The sequence below is a fragment of the Dicentrarchus labrax genome, unplaced genomic scaffold (genome assembly GCF_905237075.1).
Source record: "Dicentrarchus labrax unplaced genomic scaffold, dlabrax2021, whole genome shotgun sequence".
NCBI lineage: Eukaryota > Metazoa > Chordata > Actinopteri > Moronidae > Dicentrarchus > Dicentrarchus labrax.
In genome coordinates this window covers 8,977,271-9,000,994 of record NW_026136717.1, presented here as the reverse complement: position 1 = coordinate 9,000,994, position 23,724 = coordinate 8,977,271, and the positions used below count along the sequence as shown (strand labels likewise).

The following is a 23,724-nucleotide window of genomic DNA, read 5'->3' as shown; positions in this document are numbered from 1 at the left end:
GGATGTTTTTATGCTCCTATAATACTATCGTTTCAAACCATACTGGAGCATTGATGGATTACTGAACGGCACAGTGGTCTGAGGGATCAGACCACTGTGGATCAGGCCTCTGTTTGAAGTGACTGTTAACATTTCTTGCTGGAAAGTCACACAGCTTAGTTAAAAGTAGGAATGTCTTGATGTTATTTTGCTCCTGATCGCGATCACAGTCCTTTCATATTCATTATCTGCCAACCAAATCCAATCCTATGTTTGTTTTTTGTTAATTTTGCATCCATATCACAGCTGCATGTTGCCCCCCTACCCCGTTCCTGTCCATCTTCACCTGTCCTATCAAATAAAAGGCATAAAACTATATCAAAACAAAACTTTAAAAAGATACATAAAAAAATCGTCAGAATCATAAAATCAAGATTGAAACAACAAATGTTATAATGCGGTATATAACTGCAAAGACAAGCCCCAATCCAATGAAGTCGCTCATCTGGACAGAATGTGTAGAATTTTTTCCCATAACATCCCATGAGAAAAAGGGAGTGATAAGAACGCAGTGATAAGCGATACAGATGTGGTGTCTTTTGTTATTTGTTTTAAAGAGAAAAAATATGATTAAAAACTTAAATTGGATGTAGTGTGTTAAAAAACGGAGATTTGATTTTTTTGGCCATATTGCACAGCCCAATTACAAAATGAGTACAAATAGAAACAAACGCAAAAGGACATTTGCAATTGGATGGGGGCTCATAATTCATCCATGTATAGAGAAAAGCATTTAACATCACATAATAAAAATAACCTGTGAGTACTGAAGCATTGCATTTTCAAAACATGCACATTATAATTTACATTTTCATTAATAATTCTGTATTTTTAGTATATATATATACAGTTATTTCAGTCATATTCTGCTCACAAGTGTTGGGGTCAGGTGCACTCCCATTGAGAGAATACAATAACACAGTGTTACTTGTGAAATGAAACCCAGCACCACACTGCTTGTGGGTCAGCCAGGGGACCTAAGTCCTTTTTAAACATGTTTATCCAGATGGTCAAATACAGAGGATGACACTGATAATGGAGGAGAAGAAGGGAAACCAATTAAATTTGGATGTAGGCCATGCAGAGAACCGACTTTTAGTCAAATAAACTGGTCCAGTTCATTGGAAAATAAAGTGAAGTCCTGCTGGAAAGCTTCTGAGAAACAAACCAAGAACATGAGATAACATGACTAATAATATACACTGCCTTTGAGGAAACGTTGATATAAAGGTATAAAGAATATTTTCACATGCAGAAAATTGTTGCCAAAGTGATTGTTTTCTGGAAGTGCTCAAACACTGTGAAATGTAAATCAAGATATTTGAGGACAACCTCATTATACCAAACGTCCAGCTGGTTCAGCACAAACCCTGATTCCCCTGCTGGTTGGGGACAGTGTCATCTGCAGCTGGCGCCCCATCACTGAGATCACATCACTAGGTCCTGTCGGCTCTTATCACACTGGCCCACCATCTTCTATCTTAATAGAGATCTGACTGTACGCCATGGCTACGTGCTGACCCTCGGCGTGGCCTTTCTGCTTATCGGCCGTCCACAAGCTCACGTGGCTCCAACGTTCTTTCCGACTTTGCCAAGCTTGCTTCCCAGCGGGGGCCTTGGGAGCCATGTTGTTGTTGTTGTTGTTGTTGTAGCAGTCAGTCTCAGTTTTGCCTCCAGGAGATCTGGAAACTATGGAGGTAGGTCACAGGGGACAAAGAACCATAGGCAGCAGTAGAGCAGTTTCCGTGCATTTATAATCTTTCAGAAATTTGAGTAACTATTCAAGGACGTGCCAGTTTGATGTTGTTTAAAGTTAGGGATTGACATTTTGAGTAATACTTTTATTTACTTTCTTTGCGAGTAAGATGGCAACATCTATACAACTCTCATATCTGTGCGTTAAATGTAAGGCTACAGCCAGCAGTCAGTTAGCTTAGCATAAGGACTTAAAACAGGGGGAAACAGAGTCCAGAGTCTTGTCATCAGTGTGAGGTTGGGCAGGCAACCAGCAGAGATTAGAGAGAAATAGCCCGGCACATAACCTTGCATAAAATGTCAAATTGTTGTTTCTATAGTTCAGTTCTTGAAATTCATACTTTCAAATTTGTTTTGGAATCCGCACTGTATTTCCACAATAACGTGTAATGTTCCCTTTAGACAGCACCAGCTTAGCTGTTTCTTCCTCTGCAGGGTTTATGCTAAGCTAGCTGGCTATGCTAAATTTGATATTTTGCGTACAGATATGAGAGTGATATATCAATCTTCTCACCTGACTATCTGCAAGAAAATGAACCGTTTCCCAAAATGTTATACTCTTTCTTGAATCCAAAGTGAGTGTATATAAGACATCAAATGAACCAACAACCGAAAACGTTCAAGGGAGGCCAGGACAATGACAACATCAGTGCGTCATGTACCTTAAGACTATGTAGCAATTTATCTTTGTGCAACTGACTGTACCGGATTCATGTTTGACAGCTCAAGTGATGAGAAAATGCACACAGTGAGCCTAATTACAGAGATACCAAATCCATATAAAAGTGCAAACCGAGCAAATGATGCAGTTATGCACATCATATCTGTGATACATTAGAATTATTAACTCCACATGAAACAAGCAGGAAAAAGATGACTGACATATTTTGCCTGTTTTTTTTTATTATTTTCTTTGCCGTTCCTCTATTATCTCAGATAATAACAGTCTTGTCAGCAACAGAGCAGAAAGTTACACTCCTCAAAATGAGCACCCGGGGAGCAAACCTGCAGGGCTCCGCCAGTGTCTCGGAGGCAAAACGTGATAAAACTCAGGTAAGCGTAAAAAAGCAAGGTGAGCGAATGAAGCATGGATCATAAGGGCACTGACCATCACTGGAAGGTGCATCTGGTTGGTATAGTAATTAACCCTGCTGAGTGGTTGGCCTGGAAACTGCTGGCTCCACATGCCCCTGTCCACCCTCCATCCCTCAAGCCTTTGGAGGACCTGGAGATGATGGAGTGTCAAACCCTCCCTGGTCACACTTATTAGAGCCAGTGAGCATTGCTGTGACCCAGCTCGTCTCTCCCACTATCCAGGCTCCAGGGAGGGTAAAACGAGTGGGGGGGGGGGGCAAGGTATCAGAACAAAGCAAGTTGATACTGTGATAAGATTAGTGGTCTATATGGTATGGTACAACTCATCTCAACATCTAAAACATGAAAGGGTTGCAGCTAAGTACAAAGCAATAAAATTCACCGGACAGGCGTGCGCACACATACAAATTATGCCTCCCTTGATCTCTCCTTCAAGCACAAATACAGAGAGGCAAACACACACCTGAGTGATTTAAGCAGCACGGGGGCCCAATCGAAGCACTTCGCAATGCACATTTTTTTTACTTGCCATCTAGTGGGGGGATGTCGCTGTCACAGATAAGGGGCTAAGATTAGTTTTGGCAAGAGCTAGTTGCTGGTAGCGTAGCCTCATTTTATCTGTAGTGGTGATGATTGGCTACAACAGTTCTCAGCAATCCTCTTTTGCTCTCTGGGGTCTGGGGAGGCAGCCTGAATCTTTCAGCTGTGTGACAAGACCAAATACTGGCCAATGAAATCCTGACAGGTAATGGGGTCAGAGGGGCGACGTCTCCGATTAATCTCTAGCAAGTAAATCAGCTCGTATAGCAAGTTTATGCTGGTCGTTTGTTTGGTTATATGAGGTCAATTCAAGTAATTATTGAGAAGGTAAACCACCAATACACCTCCAGAGCTTCGTTCTATTTACTACGGCTTTGTCTCCCTGCTCTTTGAATAAATTACTTTATGTGCTGAAACTGCTGTTCAATATTAATTAAGGGAATTCACCCACCTAAAATTTCCGGGGGTTTTCCGCTATAGCCTGACCAATGCTGGATTTTTAAGGCCAATACCAATCTCGATATTAGAATTTAAGAAATCCAGTTTTTATCTACTTTTTAAACATAAAATGCATAACATAAGAAGAGATTTTTGGAGAATTGTGACCGACATGCACCAAGTGGGACATTTTTCAGTGCTCTCTGGTGGACAAACTATGTAATAGTGACACTTTTTCTAAAATATACACCGATATGGGTTGTAAGCAAATATTGTCTGATTTATCGATCGAGCTCTAGTTTCTGAACATACTTAATTGAGTTGGGGCCACATTGTTGTTTTTTAAAACCTGCTTAAATGTTTCACCGAAATGTTGTCATGGAAAACAAGTCATGTCACGTGTCTAACCGCCCCGCAAGAGCAGCCGATATGGCTTCCCTGAATCAGACAATGCATCTCACAACTGCGTTCTTTTCTTTCTGACAGACTATCTCTAATTACTTTAAGGCATTCATACGCATGCAAAAATCAAAAAACTGGTCAACGACTTTATGAGGAACCCAATGGCAAGCTGGTATCATCTTGCAATTTCAATTGTATTAGTTCAGATTCCATCTGGTTTATAAACTTAACAAACTCCTTGAAAAAAAAAAAAAAGGCTAGCTGCAGTGTGCCAAATCAGCTGCCTGGCACAGTGCCGATGCTGGGTACACACCATGGCTGCCTAGCTCGAATTCTTTCTCTCTCCTCGCCTCTATTTTGTGTCAGAGATTAAAAATAGCAAGTGGCCTTCTGCAGAATAAGCAGTTCATGGATTCTGGCTTTGACGCTGTGTTTGCCTGGAGAGGCCAGCTGTCACCTGCATGCAGGAAGAGGAGGCCTCACCACTGATTCTCAATACACAGTAGACTTTGGCTGCGAGACAAAACGGGTGTGTCTACGCATCCATTTTAAAGTGCTGGAAAACTCTTAGGGTCATTAACTTTGTTTTTTTTTGTAATCATACAATCATACCGAGGCGCTAACTGTGCGTGTGTTAGTATATTTATGTACCTTCTTTGGACACAAACACAACCCCAGACAGTTTAAAATGAGCTCATAAATGGACACTCAAAATAAATATCTTTCCAAAAATGTTAATTCAACTAAAAATAGAATTTGAAAATTTATTTGATTTTAGACAACTCAATGTAGATTTGTAATACCGGAACAATTCTCTCCCAAGGGTGGAAAGAAGAGAATCAAGTTAAGCTCCTCTAATCTGTAAAACAATCAGAAGACTGAGGCTGCTGCATTTAGAATTAATGAGAGACCAACCTTGTGAACACTTAGAAATTAGTCAGAGCGATTTTCTGTGGATATGGGCTCATTTTCTGGTTCAGAACATTACTATCAGACAAACCTCATTTGTGGGTGAAAGCTCAAGCAAATATTACACCAAGTTCACAAAGTCAGCCTCTGTGTCAGAGTGGAAGTTTTGATCGGACTAAGGTTCCTGCTTGTGTGGTTTCTAGCTTAAGGCGGGAGCTGATAAAATATCAATCAAAAGCTTTCAATGTTACGAGACCAGTTGGTCCCAGCCTTTTTTGTCAGACATGTTAGATGAACTCAAATACCCCTTCATTGACTCCACATGTCATAGTCCAAACATTTCAGTATTTAGGTCAGTTTGGTCAAGTCTGCATGTGTATTACTGCCACGTGCTACCACTAATGTAGTATTGGGCTACTTTTAGCAACCTATTTCAACTATTAATCCCTTTAACTGCACAGATATGTTTTTTTAAAGATAAAGACCAACTTAAAGACAAGTCACATTGCAGATTTATGTATTTATATTTATAAATATCAGTAAATACATCCACATATAAGGCACATTTAGTCTCATCCGAATATCAACTTATAAATGATGAAAAATATAAACTGACTGATTAGTAACATTCACCCATACAGATAAATAAACATCAATAGAATCTCTTATATTTACATTATTAATTTACATCTATTTACAACACATTCATTACATGTTTTGGTAAGCCAATTTGAACCTCTATGAGACTAACAACAAAATGCAGCACTCAATTTATTGGCATCCCTTAGGAAGAAGAAGAAAGCAAACAATTGGGATTATCTCATCGCAGGGGAAAGGAGGAAGGGAATATGGGGCGCAGGAGTTGAGGTTGCCATATTTGATATTTTCCCAGCTAATTTCTCTTTCCTGTAGGGCAAAAAGTTTGCAACTCCATTGATTTCAAGATCGTCTGTTCCTGTGCAGCAACAAGCCTTTCTACATACAAAGTGCACCTCCGGCTCTGTCAACGGTGGCTGGAAAAGTGTTTTCAGTTTTATTGACTAAAACAGAGTTGAAATGGGAGTTAGTGAGCGGTGGCTACGTTGTGAGAATGCAACTAGGGATCATTAATGCAACTATTAATAAGGACAGCAAGGACAAGTATTTAAATAAGCTTTTTAAGTCTCTCAGTGATGTTCAGATCATGCCAAGTTGTCACTATGACAGGTGTCACACTCTGCAGTCCTCTGGTTCTCTGGAATTGATATTGAGGCTTCTGTATGTTCAGGTACATCATTAGACCCATTGTCACAGGGCTGATGACCCACCTCTGAATGATCAACAGAGGCTTGATTAATTGGAAGCCATGGATGGACTGATTCGGTAGACGCAGAGACACCTAGCGCCAGAGCTGCCTCTTCTCCTTCCTCTACCGTGGAACCCAGTTCTCCATCCTCAACTCCCTCTTCCTCGTGCCCCGCCTCTTCCACAGGACTTCGCCCCTCCTCCAGCTCCAAGGCAGCTTGATCTTCCGTCAGGGTCACGATTTCTCCCCCTCTCCTGTCAATCCCATTCGTCTCCACCCCCACTAGAGGCTCCAGGCTGTTGAGCAGTGCAGGTGCGTCTTCCCCGCTGACGCCATCTGTACCAAGGTCGCTGCCAGCGGTGTGGCATTCCCACAATGACTCATGTGAACTTCTGTCGTCTGACACAACTGGGAGAGGGAAGATGAGACAACTGGTCATTTTAATTACTCACTTGATCTGAAGCCATAGTTACATCAGAAAACAAGTACTTTTGCCCTATTCTGTTCCTCTGAAAGAGTTACGCTGCAAGCAACAATTATACCTAAGACTACAACTACATCACCTTCTTCTTTGGGCTAAAGCAAACAATTATATTCGTTATTCTACTGACTATAGTGAAAATCTTTAAATTACTTATTTTGTTTGACCAACATCTGAAAGCCCAATTTTATTTAATTTGTTATAATGTAGAGCAGAGGAAAAACAGCAATTCCTCACAATGTGAAGCTGGAACCAGAAAATATCTGACCTTTTTGCCTGATATTTATCAACTCAGATATATTAAATATAAATAGATTATCAAAATGTTGCAAACACATTTTCTGTTTATTGACTAATCGATTGATCGACTAATCATTTTGGCTCTACTAACACTAATACTACTAATAACGAACTCTAGCTTGAGTTAGGGTAATAACAAATATATTATTAATTATTATAAAGTATAAAGAATTGAATTGATGTCACAGTAAGCTATTTTAATTTTACAGTCGACAGAAAACACAAGGACATAAAGAGATAAAAGGTCCATAGTTCAGCCCAATCTAAACACTTTGCAGTTATATCTTAGACTGACATGGTAGACCAAGATGCCTAAAAAGCCCTGTGAAAGGAACTTAAAACAAAAAAGCTATGTTGGGCGCCCGGATAGCTCAGTGGGTAGAGCTGGCAACCCATGTACCGAGGCTGAGTCCTTGCTGCAGTGGCCCAGGGTGCGAATCTGACCTGCGGCCCTTTGCTGCGTGTCATCCCCTCTCTCTCTGACCCCTTTCCTGTCTGTCTTCAGCTGTCACTGTAATAAAGGCAATAAAAGCCCCAAAAATATACTCAAAAAAAAAAAAAAAAAAAGCTATGTTGATTCTCAGGGCAGACAGCTATGTTCAGTCCCTATTTGTACATGTGGGACTGCACTAACACACTATAAAGAAAACCAGATGAACAGCCAGTATAAACTAACTAACTAATAATATAATACTTTCCTCATTTGGAGTTGGACCACTGTGCCAATGTAGAAAGTTATTTCAATTACTTATGTGACTAAAGCGCTTCCATGGCAACAGGCTAAATATAGCACCAGTGCCCCAGACAAGGGGACGCAAGACAAGTGCGACACCCCGCATCTCGGCAATAGCAACAGCTTAGTTCTGCTTCTTCGCCAAAATATGCTCTCACTTTGGGGATTACTGACCCATATTTGTGGATGTGCAGGCAAAAAGGTTAAAGACTGCACATAGAGTCCCAGCCACCTCCTCTCCCACGCACGCACACATGAAAAAAAACACGCAAGAAGAAAGCAACATTACTTGAACTGGCATCCATATTTATGGCCCCCCATCCCCCATCCCCCATCCCCTTTCAAAGAGAACACGGCAGAAGTTTCTGAATGTCAGCGGGCGAGAATTTGCTTCACATTTCCAAAATGCCATGGCATTTGGGCAGCTTGCACCAATGAAACGCAGAGAGGAGTGGAGGCGGGAAGGGAAAGGACTTAAGGGTTAAACATGGAAGATAGCAAGGAGTGTTTAGCACGCAGTGGCTAATTGCAGTGTTTATGCCGTTAGCTGTGGGTGCTCTTATCAATGGCTGGAGAAGCCAGTTGTACACAATTACGCACTCACCTTTGGGTGGCTGCACTCTGGGATGCATGTTTGGGTAAGATGTGGCATGTGTTGGATGAAGCTCCGGTTGAAGGTTTTCATTCAGTGTGAGGTCTCGTGTCCCTGTGAGACCACCAGGAAGAAACGGACACTGTTAATGTCACATCCAAATGACAATGAGTTCTGAAAGTTCTGAAAGGCATGTCCGGATTGGATGCCGATCATCCGAGCACATGTATGGTGCTGTGCTGTGCTGTGCGTACTTTCACACAGCGTATATACATACACGCACGTATGCACTGCAGTGCTCACAGGAAGTGGCTTCAATTCCCTGTCATCTGTCTTCATTAGTGATGGCTGCACGCCTCTTAGGCTGACACCATATGCTACTCATAGAAGACTGTGCACTATAAACCAGACATCACAAATACACACACAAAACTGTATTCACATAGACACATGCCTACAGTCCAGCCTGTAAGTGTGCACATCAGCCTTTAACGTCACAGAAACCCTGTGAATAGGCCTGTTTCTCTGACCATTCAAGTGTGAGGCACAAAAACAAACAGAAGAATGAGAAAATGGATGACTGGGTGACACGATGCGTGAGAATCATGAATGGTGAACGGAGACCATATTGTTATTAATGCAGTCCATATTGTTATGGATGCTCAGTGTTGACACTGATTTGGGAACAGTGAGTGAGAAGGTGGGGTGTGGGCTGTTGGATCTTGAGGGTTTCTACATACAAACCGGTGGCACAAAGAGAAGCAATAAAGTTGCTGGTTATCTACAAAGTTCCTTTACTTCTTTTACCAAGGCAGCTGTTTCAATCATTGTTAGATTGTTTCTGTATCAAACCTCATTACTGTTTTTAGTGACAAGGCTCTAGGGATGGCAATGACGGTTCACAACTTTGGTCCAGACTGAAATATCTAAAAAGCAATAAGATGGATTGCCATGAAACTTTGTACAGACATTCATGCTCCCCAGAGGATTAATCCTAATGAGTTTGGTGACCCTCTGACTTTTCCTCTAGCACTAAAATGACGTTGACACTTGTGGTTTTTGCTGAAATGTCTCAATAACTATTGGACTTCCATGATATTTGGTACGAGCAATCCTGTCCCCTCAGGGTGAATTATCATAACTTTGGTCATCCCAAGTCAAAATTTCAATTTCTCCAGGACTTTGTTTGTGACCAAATAATTGCAAAACTAATGACATTCCCATTAACCTCAGCTGTACTTTGTTTTAAATACTAATGAACAAATGTTAACTCTAAACAAAGATGGTGAATTTATTATGCTAAACATCAGCATGTTAGCATTACATTTAGCTTGAATTACTGCTGTATCTCTCACAGAGCTACTAGCATGGAGATAGACTTGTAGTCTTGTTTCTCCTAAATTAACCTTTAATTTCAAAATGACTATTTCATATAGCCACATATGAAATTTGTCCTGAGTAATGACATTTGACATTGTGAATCATATATTGCCATTACGCAGTCTCACTTACTGGCAACACTGCCCACAATAAGCTAATATACCCAGCGATATCAATCAATTGTATAAGTTGTAAAGAAAAATCTCTATTTAAATGTCTGTGATCTTAATATATATATATATTGATATATCATAATTTTTTTTGCTTTTTTTTAGCTGGCCTGTAGCTTAAAGACTCTGCTACTTCATCCAAGCGCAGTCTTCAAGTTTTGAGAGAGAGGGGCCTTAGAGAAGTTCTGCAGACTGCCTTTTAAAGCCAATAATAAGGTGCTATCTGTGACTGTTATGAAGAGCAAAGCCCAGACTGAGCTCAGCAGTGTGTCTCCAGGAGCCAGGCAGCACTCAGGAGGAGGTAGGAGGCACCAGTGTCTTCCTTTAAAGCCGACTGGCAGCTGCCTGTCCAGCCATCTACCCATCTCCCCCTCTCTGTCTCACACACACATACATCCTGTATATGTATATGCAAACATAACAGGCTCTTCTGCGTTAAAGGATCATATACTCTACTCTATATCACAAATAAGGAGACATAACATGTCTGTCAAACAGTCACACAGTTAAACCCTACACTGGGATGCTGTCTAGCTCTAGGGTGACAAGGAAATGCCTTCCTCTTAACTGGAAAGAGTCTGTCAATGAACCAAAACTATATGGGTGCCTTCTGTATCCACCTTTGTCTTCTCAATAGCTGATGCACACTGACAGGCTTTCACTTGCTGTGCTACATTTCAGCTTGCACTCATTCAGCATTGGGGGGGGGGGGAATCTATCAATCACAACTTTATCTGACTCTCTGCATGGACACTATTGTTCTTGTTTTTGGCTCTCTCTCATCCGGAGACAATGTAGCCACCTAGTGTTCTCCAGGCTTCAGGTAGGCAGCCAAGGCCCTCCATCCTATCCTGTTTGCCTTTAATATCCATCAGCCCAACTTCACATCACATCAAGGCCACAGACGCTCGCATCTCCCTCTCTATATTTCTGTCTCCCTAACTGTGGTGGACAGCGTGGTCGTCAGGCACTCTGGGCCCTCGCCTACAAATTCCCTAATAACGGCACATTCCCCTAAATGTGTTTGTAATGTGGGCAATCATTTTCAGTAATGGATGCTTGTCAGTTTTATAGCGGTGAGAATGACGGTCTCATGACAGGGCACCTCCATTCAGCCGCAGCCCCTCCACCGCTCTGTGTGGTTCATACGCGGCACAACATCTCCCTCCAGTGGGAGAAGCGGGGAGCTGTTTTCTAGGTGGACTGACTTAAATATATGTTTGCTGTTCCGAGGATGAGGTTTGTTGACAGTTGGAAGCAGTCTTAGCAGATTGTAAGCACCACTATAGACACAGTGCATGTCAAAGTATATAATTCATAAGCCTGGGTTTACTTCATATAAAAGGTATGGATATAGGTGCAAATAAAATAGTGTATATATATGTATGTTATTTCTCTACTGTCTCACTATAATTTCCCTTCGGGGATAAATAAAGTATTCTATCTATCTATCTATCTAAAAGAATTATAAATAAATAAAATCGGCAGCTTCAAGAGCACATTTTACTATTCATTTTCAATCTCATATCCTAAAAAGCAGTATGTTAAATCAATTCTAATTATCTTTTCAACAACCTATATCTTGTTCTCATTTATTATTCAAAAAAAAAGGTCTCTTCTGCCCTTAAAACATGCCCAACCCCTGACATTCAAAAAGTGTGTGATATTCAGGCAGCCTGCTTCAGTCAATGATATCATGAACAGACACATGAGCGGGTGGTCAATGGAGTCAACACATTGTAAACGGTGGGCATGAGGTGACACGCTCTCTGGGCGTCTGCCCAGATTGGTCCTGGCATGACATAGTGGAGGGCATGGATGGGCTAAGTGGGGCAGAAGGAATACATACTCCCAATTCCCACGGATACGCGGTAGGTCAAGCCTGAGACGCAGCCAGAGAGAGAGAAAGACACATTGTTATGAACATAAAACCATATCAAATGTATTTAGATAAAAAAAGAGAGAAGAAGTGAAATCAATTTAAACGAGTTTGTTAGCTGGAACATTTAGAGAAAACAACCCTGAGTAATGTTTTTTACTCATATAGAAATAAATTACAAAATAAGATTGGAGAGCAGTGTAGGTGAAGCACAATGTTTGAAAAAAAAAAAATCTAATTTCTATAACAAATTATTATATACAAGAGGGACAGAAATGTCATGCTTTATCACAAGTGACTGCAATTTCCTTTATGTAAACACACACACAAACACACCCATAGTCACATGGGCATGTTTGTTAATGGTGTGATACAGTTAGGTACCAACCAGGCCAAAGCAGATGGTACAGTAGTATTTGCAAGAGTGGAAACACACAGAGGTTGAGACTGATGTCTTACTTCCCAGTGAGGTACGGTTCAGGTCCTGGCCATCTAATAACTTTATCTATATACAAACATTTTCACCTACTAATTCTGTATTCTTAAAAAAAAATCAATGTTTACTTGCTGGATTATACAGAAACATTCTATATAAATGTATGGTAATTGACAAATATGATTATTTTATACACAAACTAAAATCATTTATATCACTGACAAATGACTGTGCCATTGAAACACTGTTTAATAAGAGACAATGTAATGAAATGTATCACAAGTTGTTTGTTTTCATATTCTAAAAGCTGAAAGACAGAACTACTTTGTTTCATTGTGTATTGTGTTTGGTGTTAGATTAAGTGATGGGGGGGACATTTCAGGATTTCAGTAATGACACAGCAATGTACTGCAGCTTAAATGCTTTAGTTTTTTGGTGAAAGATTTAACACTCGGTCATGAGACCCACCTGGAAGGCTCCACAGTCCTGAAACCTCCAACGTCTTCAGCTTCCGTTCCAAATCTGAAACTCTGTTTCCGAGGATCCTGCAGACCAAATACTATGGGTCAGGTTACGTGGGACTGATGAACAGCACTGTTGTGTATTCGTGTGTCACAGTTCAGTGTTTGCCTTGGAGGTGGAGGAGGATTCTCGAACCAGGTAGGCAAACATTAGAAGTGTGTCAGATGGATGAAGTGAAAATGATGACCCTTGTGAAATGGAGGAGCATTACCTGTTGGTGTGCCTCTGGTGCTGGATGACCAGGTTCTTCTCGTGGATGGTCTCCAGCAGAGCCGTGGCCAGGGACTTGAGGTCGTGGATGGACTGAGGTGTTGCTGGCAGGCTGCAGCCTTGCTCTTCCAGGAGCATCTCCTGGACTAATAAGGAGAGGGAGAGGAGAGTGGGGAGAGGAAAAATACAAGTGAAGCAGACAGAGAGAGTGTGATAGGAAGGGAATGAAGAGGAGGGAGAAGGCCTTTTTTCATTTGAAGTTACATGTTTTAATGACGCCATCGACAAAAACTTGGCCTCATTTACTCAGGGTATGTCTGGTACTAACCTACAACCTGCCAATAAAACTTTCACAGAACTTAAAAAATAGATAAAAGAGAGAAGATGGTAATAAAACAAGAGATGGGGAAAACAGCATGACAAGAGCAAGACAGAGATGGAGAGTTAGAAACAGCTGTCTACTAGGTGACACTCTCCTAACTTTAACTCCGGAGCCCACTGTGCTGCTTCTGCCAGCAACTGTCAGTCATCATGGCAGGCTCATTTCCCTGCCAGTGGTGCTCTCCACCACTCAGAATACAATTAGTAACCCAGCTGGTGTCCGGGCGGTGGCTTGAAGGATCGGCACAAAAATATTAAATAATGCAATGAGGCGCAGCTAGAACCAAAGAACGAAACTGATTTGTTATACTGAAGGGAGAATCGGTTGCATTTAGCTACTCTACATGCTGCAAAAGGGTGACGCGCGATACTTTACTGCCCTTCAACACTTTCCAGATGAGCTGCTCTTTTATCTCTTTATGTCAGAGTTTAAAGAGAATTCAGAGTGAGCCGAACAGTTTGTGCTTTCACCTTGTTTGGCTGAGAGGACTCCAGTGAGGGGACTATTGTTTGATTTCCCATATGTGCTGGAGTTTTTCCTCCTCTCAAGAGCTGTCTGTGGGGAGGTAAAAACATGTTTGATGAACATTTTAAAATCAAAGCAACCTCTTGTACTTTCAGTGTGCATGCATAAGAATACAAAGTTAATGAAATCAAATGAATTGCGGCAGGATTCGTAAGCCTCCAAATCAGCTTTACATTTCCATATTACTAGATGCATTCCATCTGTACCTTGTACTTCATAATGTTAGATTTCAGCAGATTCACCTCCTCTTGTAGTTGGCTGAAACGTTCATGCAAATACCTGCAGTAACGGTGATAAAAATCAGAAGACAAAGAAAATGAAGGCAGATTAATGCAAAAAAAAAGACACAAAGTTAAAGAATGATATCTGAATATAAGGTTCCAAAAATCCCACTGAAATAAGTTCAACAAGACATGTGCAATATTTTACACAATGTTTTGGTATTAGCACATATCGTCCCTGATGAGCATTTTAACAAATTGTCAATCTTTGTTTTGGGGGAGAACAAAAATCAATCAGACCATTATTGTATTAAAACAAAAAACCTTACATCACTTAAACACTATGAATACTAATGAGCTAATGAGCTCTACTTAGTTTCTAATCTTGGTAGAGCTCAAAGATTCCCCTCTCTTACTTAACATTATCAAAAAGTACAGTAAATGTACACAGGTGATGTTTTTGATGCTTACTGTTGTGGTGAAGCAAAAGGTGCAACTACTCCACAAGGGGTACCACATGGTTTATATGTACACATAATATATTTTGTTGTTGTTAATATTTAGTATGAAATTTGAAGTGTAAAATGGCTCCACAAGACAGGGACACATCGTTGTATTAATCACAGCTCAGTGACATAAGAGTGAGAATAAAAACAATGTGTGACCTGAGGGTTTGTTTTTGGACAATTTAGGAAATTAAGCCACCATTTTTTGCCACCACACTTTTTCAGCATTACGTAAAATGCAGAATACAAAAACAAAGATAAAGATCCCAAAATGGAAATCAAATTAAGCAATAAGTAAACAGGACAAAGTAAAATGTTTTAATCCTTTTACTTGAATCTTCTGCTTTCACCAGATATTTTATTATTTTCTGTATTCCCCCAGCAGTATGATTTTTCAACAAAGATTTGTTTACATCCCGTTTTAGCACGGAATGGGAGGAAAGGAGAGAAAGAGAGAACTCGAGAGAGAGCAGCTTGTAGAAAACACACAGCCTCTCCAGAAGCTGGATTAGAGATTTAGAAAACTACAAGTGTATCTGGCTTTAAACAATGTGACCGTTAGAGGTAGCTCAGCGTACTATCTGCTTCTTTGCCCCACTTACCTGTTCTCCATGCAGAGGGCATCCACATCAATAATGCGTGCCTCCCGGTTGCCCAAGACATGGTTGAGCTCTACGTTGAGCCGGTAGGCTTTCTCCCTGAACGCATTGCGCTCCGCCTTCACGTCCTGCAGCTCATCTGTCAGAGCCTTCATGTTGTGCTCCATCTCCTCCATCTAGACAAATTTAACGAGGCAAAATGTGTTTGTACGAGAAAAAGATATTTTCAAGCTTTGTTTACCAAAGCAGAGTTTGCTGAGAGTGCATACACGGTTTCCAGCAATCAGCAATGTAGGAGCCCGTCTACTGTTTTCAACTGAGTGAGTGGCTCCACCAGAGCCGATAGAAGTTAAGTGCCTTGTTCACGAACACCTTAATAGCAGGTGGAGGGGAAAGTACCGTTTCATCAAAATAATTAAATCCAGTACACCACCACCACTGCCTAAAAAAAAAAAAAAAAGTGAACCTGTAAGCTTCATAATGGCAAGTGATAGTAGTAGTGGGATGAGAATATTTCCAGAAAGTGAGGCATGCCCCTAACTCACAATGCAAAATGTGCATGAATTGTATTGGTAACTACTGAGGGCATTTTTCATTAGTTCCTTTTCAACCAAACAGTTCAAGGAACTATGGAGCAGCAGGAACTACACTCAGGAACCAAACCAAGAATTAAAAAATGTTTTTAGTGTTCCCACTGGATCTGAAGAACTGTAAAGAGAGGGCATATTAGTCCAATAACAGAATAAGAAAAAACAGGAAACCACAATATAGCACAGCCACTGTGTTGCTTTTTGTGGCATGACTGTTTGAATGGATGTAATGGCTTGATAGAAACCAGACAAGCAAAAGGTGGAAAGGGAGACTAAAATAGTCGACCCGCAGAGTTTTCATTATTGCTTTCACACATAAAAAACAAAGAAACAAATATCAAAGTATGTTTTGTTTCTTTTGAATCGCTTGCTAGCACTTTCAATTACCACTCCCCCTCTCTGTTTCACTCCTGCTCTTCAGCTCATTCGCAGACACCCTCTCTCTCTCCTTTTTAGTCTAGTCATGAATCTGACAGCATGACTTTGCTTTTAACATTAATTAACACTTCAAGAAATGTTTGCCTCTAGTTCGAATTGATACGAGGGTTGAGGACCTCAATTTTGTCCCTTGTCCCAATGGCATGGTAAGGTTTCTTTGTTACAAAAATGGTTCCTGGGCCCATGGAAATATACCCACAGTTAAATAAGGCTAATTAAAATAAATAAAAGCCTTTCATCTTTGCCTCTGACAGGCAGAAAGCAAAAATGAACTGTCAATGTCTTGGATGCACTTGTGCAAATGTGTTTAGATGGTTTTCGATGATGCTTTTTTAGAGATAAAATGTAAATGTATCAACCTGTAGCCCCGCTCTCTCTAGCTGGTGAACTAGATCCTCCCGTTCATGGGCGGGGAAATGGCGTGCCCCCACCTCCTCATCCCCCAGCCTCTGTCGAGTAATGGTCATCCTCAGGAGCTGTAGAGGGAAAACATGTTCAATTCACTGCTTCTCTCAAGCACGTCTGCTCCTGCGCAGGACTGAGTGAGGGGTCGCCTTAAACTGTGTCTAAGTTTGTGTGTTTAGCTGCTACGGGTAGTAGCCTCACCTTGTTATCTCCCTGGGCCTCTGTAAGCCTCTGAGTCAGCTCCTTCAACTCCTCAGTGAGCTGTTTCGCTCGTTCTCTCGAGTCTCTCAACAGCTGAGCTAGATTCACCTGAGGAGAAGGTGGAGAAGAGGGGTGAATGAAGTGAAGGAGAAAGATACTGAAAAGCAACATGGCCTACAGTTGCTAGAAAGCTGGTGACAGGTCACTTGATCCATCATGGACAAGAGAGACAGATTAAAAACATTCAATTAGGTTCACCACTTCTTTCTTCTCCAGCTAAAGAAAACATTCACACAGGAACAATTGTTAACATACAGAAATGACTGAAGCTGCTTTTAACAGCTTTTGAATCATCACATGTTAATTCAAGAACACACGGCTGATTTCATAGCTATATTGCACTTGTAGCAGTCTCAACTCAATTATCAATTCATAAATACTTATTAACCAACATTACTATTTCACAGATGTCTTGATATCAGCCAAATCATAGCCAAAACATAACTGTGATACTGAATGTGTGTGTGTGTGTGTGTGTGTGTTGAAAAACATAAACAAATATACAGTATTATATAATACATAATGGCAAATATATAAGCTACAAAGAATATGATTCTAAATAATCAATATCAGAACTAAAGAACACCCTCTCATTCACATTGTAAATCATATGCAGATTTTAATTGGCCAACTATGTTTGTCCAATTTTCAAGATCACATTATTTACTGTATATAAACAGCGATGTAATGTGCGTGTCAGCATTATCCTCACAAAACTGATGGTTGTCGTTTGTCCTCTAAAAAGCAAGACTCATTTTTCTAATGAAATTCAGCAGCCAAGCCTTCCATTGTGCTTGTCACAGCGTCCTTGAAAGCACCACAAGGCAGAGTCCTGTAGGACTCCCAACAAGAAACACCCACCCTCACATTTATCCTAACCATAATAACGTGCTAAAGGGGACAAGTCTGCAAGCTGCAGATAGACCACCTGAACAAGTTATTCAGTGTCACTAAGTGAGCATGTGATCTGTATTTGTTTGGTATTATGAGGTTGTTTGCCCACTGAGATGCTGTATTTGATGTGAACACAGGTCCCAGAGGTTATCCTCACCTTTTTAAATCAACATAACAAAGAGAGAGAGCAAGTTGATTGAACCACACCATTACATTCACACTGCAACATAAAGAAGGCAAATACTTGCATACTGAGCAGTAACGTGGTCCTGTAAAATCAACAACAACTTACTTGATTGCGTTTTTCTGGTGGCAAAGAGGGGTCCCCATCCTAAAACAGAAAAAAAAAATACAATTATTATATTACATTATGCATACTGTTAAACATTGAATTAACTGACTGATCGGGGGCTAGTAAACAAATAAGCTGTACAGACAAGACAACAATGTGCACATGGACAAATAAACATCACCTTGATGGTTTGAACCACTCACAATGAGTTCTCTGTACTTTTTCTTGAGTGCCTGGTGGAGCTCTCTCAGCTGGTTGGCCATCAGCTTGTACTGGTCTCTTTCCTGCTGACAGGTATCCAGCTCCTTGGACAGAATGAGCAGAGCCTCTTTCTTACTCTCCAGCTTGCGCTTACACACCAGGAACTACAACAAACAGCGCAGAGAAGGACAGAACAGAGAGCAGTAACATGAGAGACAATAACAGATAGATGAGATGCATTATTTTAGATACAGTTATTTGTCAACCTAGCTCTGTGTGTCAATTCCAGGACTACATGAGTATGTATACAACATCCATCTATTGTAACACTTCCTGTGTTGTCCAGCTTTATAACTCCCTACAGGTCCTATCTTTGGATGGAAATGACCAAATTACTTAGCTGTAACTGAACAGCTCCCTGCAGGTGGAAAAACACACAGTGGGGTGTTTAAAGTGTAGATAAGACACAGCAGAAGAATAAACCTTGATAGCTGTCAGACCAGCTCATAACCAAATGAAACGGCAGCTGCTGCCATGGAGCTGAATGTGCAGTAGTAAAGACTGTAGTATGGTTTCAAGTTCAACCATGCCAGTCCCTTATGTAGAGTTGTAATGATAAATGAATCTGACAGTCATTCCCCCACTTAATGTTAAACTATTTGATTAACAAAATAGTGCCCAATTATAATTGCTTTTGTATTTGATCATTGCAGCTTAACTCTTATGTGCTGTAGTAGAGTCAGATGCCTTCATTCAAATTTCATAAAGAACATTTGGATTATCACTAGCTATCAGATTATCAACCAGTTTTGTCCTCCACCTACAGGGTGGAAGTTCCTCCTTAAATCACATAGCTACGTAAACAGTCCCTGAAAACTGCAAGAATATCTTCTTTCTTTATACTTTTATTTGGATTAAAATGTGATTTTGATGAATTGTCCCTATGCGCGCGCGTGTGTGTGTGTGTGTGTGTGTGTGTGTGTGTGTGTGTTTGTGTGTGGTGGCTCACTGCAGTAAAAAGCTATTGATTGGAATAATTTAATTACTAAAGGGTGTCACTGTTGAGTTTCCATGTGTTGTTTTTGTGTTGTTCTTTTTCTTTTTGTGAACACATTTCTGCTGTAATAGTGCTAATTACGTTAATATGCTTACACTGCGTTTGCACCTCCAAAATATATTTAATATCTATTTCATATTTACTCTACATAGGTCGAATATTACTCAGTAAGTTTAAATGAATTTATGCTAGCAATGTTAACAAGTCAATGCACCCCCACAGGTGGGTTCTAACGTTTAGCACCATACTGTACGTGTTTAAGAGGTGGGCAGGAGTGTTATCGTTACTGCATTTCCAACCCAGAGACCCGGAGACGGATGCTGTCGGCCTGACAGAATAGCATTGCTAACGTACTCTACCATTCATCCTTTAGCCTATCTAGCCAAAGACGAGAAAGTAGAGTTTTCTATGTGGTTTTAGACAGCTCCTCTGTCTATTGAGCCAACAGACCGAAGCTCGTTCCATATGGACGAGGGAGCTCCCGCAAAAATCAGTCCGTGTCTGCAACAGCTGGTCACGGTCTTCGCCGCTCTCTTACCTCGCTGACCAGCCCCTGCCAGTCAGTCTCGCTCCTCTTGGAAGACTGCATTATCCGAAATATATTTGACAAAATGTCAGGATACAGGCTACCTCTCTCTGCCTCCGTCCGAGCTGCCTCTCCTCCGTTTGTTTGTCTTGCAGCGTCACTTCTTTTGGCTCAGCTGTCAAGTCGCGCGGAATGACAGCAGAAAAAAAAAAGAGACGGTACTTCCGGTACAACGTTGAAAATAAGATTATCGTTAAAGAAAATGTGTTTTAAAGGATAATTCCCATGTATATTTAAAACAATTCAAATATGAAACAGTGGGGATTCCATATTATTCAGAAGTAAATGACTGGAGCACCTCTGAAAAAACTACAAACTGACAAAACGGAAATTGAACATAGTTGTTTTTATTCCTTCGCAATAAAAGCACACACAGACATGTATTTGGATATATAAAGGGTGGGTTACATACAGCAATGACTTTATTCAATAAATTAGTTAAGTTACTGCTCTCAGTATAAATGATCATATGACCATAACATCTGGCGAAAAATAAAGTTCCCGGTGTCTTGAGAAAGGATTATAACCCATTACCCTAAAATAAAGCAATCATATTACATTGTGAGCATTTATTGTAATACCCAACATGACAAAGTGATATTAAATATACTTCATAAGGAGTATATGGATTTTAAGACTTATGAGTTTTTTAGATGATACTTTTGACCCATAACACTAATACAAACTAATGTCGATTTATTAAAACCATACCCTATATCAAATATATTTATTTTTATACCCAACAGACAAACAAATTTTGAGAATTATTCAGAATCATTCAAAATGATTTTGAACTGTGTCTAAGCAAAGACTGCACTAATTTGCAGTTGGCTGAGTAGTAATGAGCTGAGATTCTTGAACTGAGACGCTGAGGTTCTCATCCTTTGTGGGTGGCTTTACAACTCGGGTAAACAATGTTCCAAACATTTCCTTCAGGGGTGACTGTGAATTCCACCCTTTACTGCTGGCAAAAGTATAAACACATCCAAAGAGATCGGGAAACATCAACATCAGATCAACTTCGGCCGCATCCTCGGCACTGCAAAAAGATAAAAAATAAAACTGTGTTACAAAGACAAAAAACAGAAGAGGAGCAGAAAGCACAAACACTGATGTAGGCCATGAAGATAGGTGTGATGTAGGTCAATGTTACAGGAGGGATTCAACTCAGACCAACAACACATTTAATAAATGCAATCATTAAACATTCTTCCAAAATACTGTGTTCCAAAGACAAATACAAATCTTTTGAACATCTTTTGTCACTTTCTTGCCTTCACCCTAAAACAATGAAGGTGAATGGAATTTTGTTTGTGAAGCTCAGGGGAGTGAAAAGTTAAAAATGAAAAACTCATTATCAACATCACTTTCCAGAAAGAAAAAAATGTCCTAGCTTCACTGTGAACACTTTTCATTAATCTCACCAAAAGAACAATGTGATAAATAAGTGAGAAAATAATGTTAAGGGTTAGTTAATTCCTTTATAATTTTTAACACAGCTGAACTTACTAGTGCGCATGGAGGTTTCGTATGAAGCGCAGTAATCCCATTCGGTTTTCAAGGTAGGACTTGCCATTCATTTTCTTCACCAACTCTGATGGAAACTGTAACCCCAAACATTAGTTATGATATATTATATTATATTGATAAAGTGGAATTCAGGAATACAAAAGTGGGGTTTGGAATAAAGCATAAAATAATAATATGTTGCAGGCACCTTATTTTTCCACAATTTGAAGGATGCAGCCCCAGGCCAGTTTTCCAGTGAAGTCAATAATTCCGATTCAGGATTTCGGCAGTTTTCCACATCCTTTATGCCTCTGATTTCTCTCAAATAATCTACTCTCCTGGAAACGAAAATATCAATTTTGGTTAAATGTTTGAGATAACATAAACAACTTAAACCTTTTTTTCATATTATCAGGCTAAACTAAGATGGTGACCATGGCAAACATTATACCTGTTAGCATTAGCATGTTGGCCTGTTGATATTAGCATCTGGATGAAAGCACCACGTGCCTTTAAGACCCTCAACAAAGTAGGACGAGGCCTTTTTAACAACAAAACACAAGTTGAATTAATCTGAATTAAGTGGCCATGATAAAAGTGATTTTACTTTTCAGTGGTCCAGAAGAAGGGATGGTCCAAGCATTCACTCGCAGTAAGTCTGTTGTTTGGTTCTTTGTCGATCATCTGCATGATGAGATCCTTTGCCACCACATCTTGAACATGATCCAAATTGTAATTCCCTTCATGGATGTTGTACTCAAAGGGTTTGTCGCCCGAAAGGATGGTGTCCTCCAGAGAGGATGTAATAAATCAGCATTCCCCTGCAACCTTAAATGTTAGCACAGCAGAATAATTGCTGAATGACATTTTACTTAATGCACGAAAAATTTGTGTATCAGAAAAACAAACCTGTATGTCATCGCTGCACTTGTATGCTGTTAAAACGTACGTCTGAAGTCTCCTTCGGCCTTCCAACATTGTCCTGAGGGTATGTGGAAGTGTTTGTCCCGTATGGGTAAGCGTCTGCTTTTGCCAAAACCTGCTAATCTTGCCCTCCCAGTAACGTCTGCAGGATAAAAATATTATTTTGTTAAATAAAATCATATATTGGACAAAACAAATAAAAATATGCATTAATTTTATTTCAAGTATATGATTTACTTTGAATTTCAAATAGTGAATAACATCTTTATGTATATTTAAATCATCTTACCGATCAAAACATTCTGTGGTGTGAGATCTTGGTGAACAATTGGAGGAATTTGATGATGAAGCGCCTTTAAACCCTGGAGAATCTGTTGGACAAGTTTCTTCCTCAGCCCACTATCGATATTCTTTCTGGTGTATTCTTCCAGGGTGTATTCACAAAGTTGAAGACAAAGATATCCAAACTTCTCATCCTCTAAAAAGTCAATATATCGTACAATGGATGGATGATCAAGCTCTGGAAGTCGTACAACCCTTTCCTCATTCTTCAGCACTTGATAGTTTAGACATTTAGACATTCTCTTAATAGCAACCTCAGTGCCATCCTCTCTCAATCCCAGAAAGACCTCAGTATCATCACTGCCCTTCACAATACGGAATTCTGCATCATTCACAAAAAAAATTCTCCCAATTCCGGTTACTTTACTGTCATCAGTCTTCAGAAGCTTCTTTAATTCTTGTCTCCACCTTTTGCTGATCTGTAGCCATTTGTGTGTTTTCATATTTTCATATGTCAGTATGTCCTTAGGCACTGAAGTTATCCCCGCTGATACAGACAGAACTTGCTCATTTGGTAAGTCTTCCATTGTGCAGATAATTGCATGCAAACTATCAATGGACCACTTTACATGTATTGCAGGGATGTTTGGAAGGTGATTGACTGGATCAATGTAAGTGTTCACATTTTCCATGCTCTTCAGCCATTTAATACACCCTTCTCTGTATTTTTCTTTACCTGGCCCATCAAGATTAAAGAGCACTTCAATCATGGTCAGATGGGTCTGAGGAACCTCCTGCAGCATGTGGCTGTCAAACGTTTGGAACACTTCTTCAGATGGCTCCCCTGGCACAGCAATTTCCATATACAGGAATTGTCTGATTTTGG

The 23,724-nt window shown here is 40.2% G+C and overlaps 2 protein-coding genes across 8 annotated transcripts in view; both read right to left on the bottom strand.

Moving 5' to 3' along the window:
• Positions 1 to 5,678: 5,678 nt before the first annotated feature.
• On the bottom strand, positions 5,679 to 20,643 carry ccdc149a (coiled-coil domain containing 149a). 3 transcript variants are annotated; one of them, XM_051429196.1, is made up of 13 exons: positions 20,076 to 20,643; positions 18,483 to 18,644; positions 18,280 to 18,318; positions 17,034 to 17,141; positions 16,787 to 16,903; positions 15,403 to 15,575; positions 14,280 to 14,352; positions 14,019 to 14,103; positions 13,168 to 13,312; positions 12,903 to 12,979; positions 11,969 to 12,001; positions 8,582 to 8,683; positions 5,679 to 6,871 (listed from the first exon to the last, which is right to left on the bottom strand). In XM_051429196.1, exons 1-13 carry the CDS (start codon positions 20,124 to 20,126, stop codon positions 6,360 to 6,362), a joined length of 1,677 nt encoding a protein of 558 aa, XP_051285156.1. In that variant the 5' UTR covers positions 20,127 to 20,643; the 3' UTR covers positions 5,679 to 6,359. The 3 variants fall into 3 exon arrangements, with proteins under 3 accessions (XP_051285156.1, XP_051285158.1, XP_051285157.1); XM_051429198.1 differs by having other exon boundaries at positions 20,168 to 20,643; XM_051429197.1 differs by lacking the exon at positions 11,969 to 12,001.
• Positions 20,644 to 20,842: 199 nt separating this feature from the next.
• The window catches only part of LOC127379192 (leucine-rich repeat LGI family member 2), a 42,272-nt gene continuing 39,390 nt past the window's right edge, over positions 20,843 to 23,724 (bottom strand). For 3 of the 5 annotated variants that reach the window (XM_051428494.1, XM_051428479.1, XM_051428480.1), the window contains one exon: positions 20,843 to 21,162. In XM_051428494.1, the coding sequence (XP_051284454.1) occupies positions 20,940 to 21,162 (223 nt within the window). In that variant the 3' untranslated portion in view covers positions 20,843 to 20,939. Of the gene's footprint in view, positions 21,163 to 21,632; positions 21,728 to 21,840; positions 21,971 to 23,724 lie in introns of all 5 variants that reach the window. The other 2 variants (XM_051428481.1, XM_051428482.1) reach the window with 2 other exon arrangements.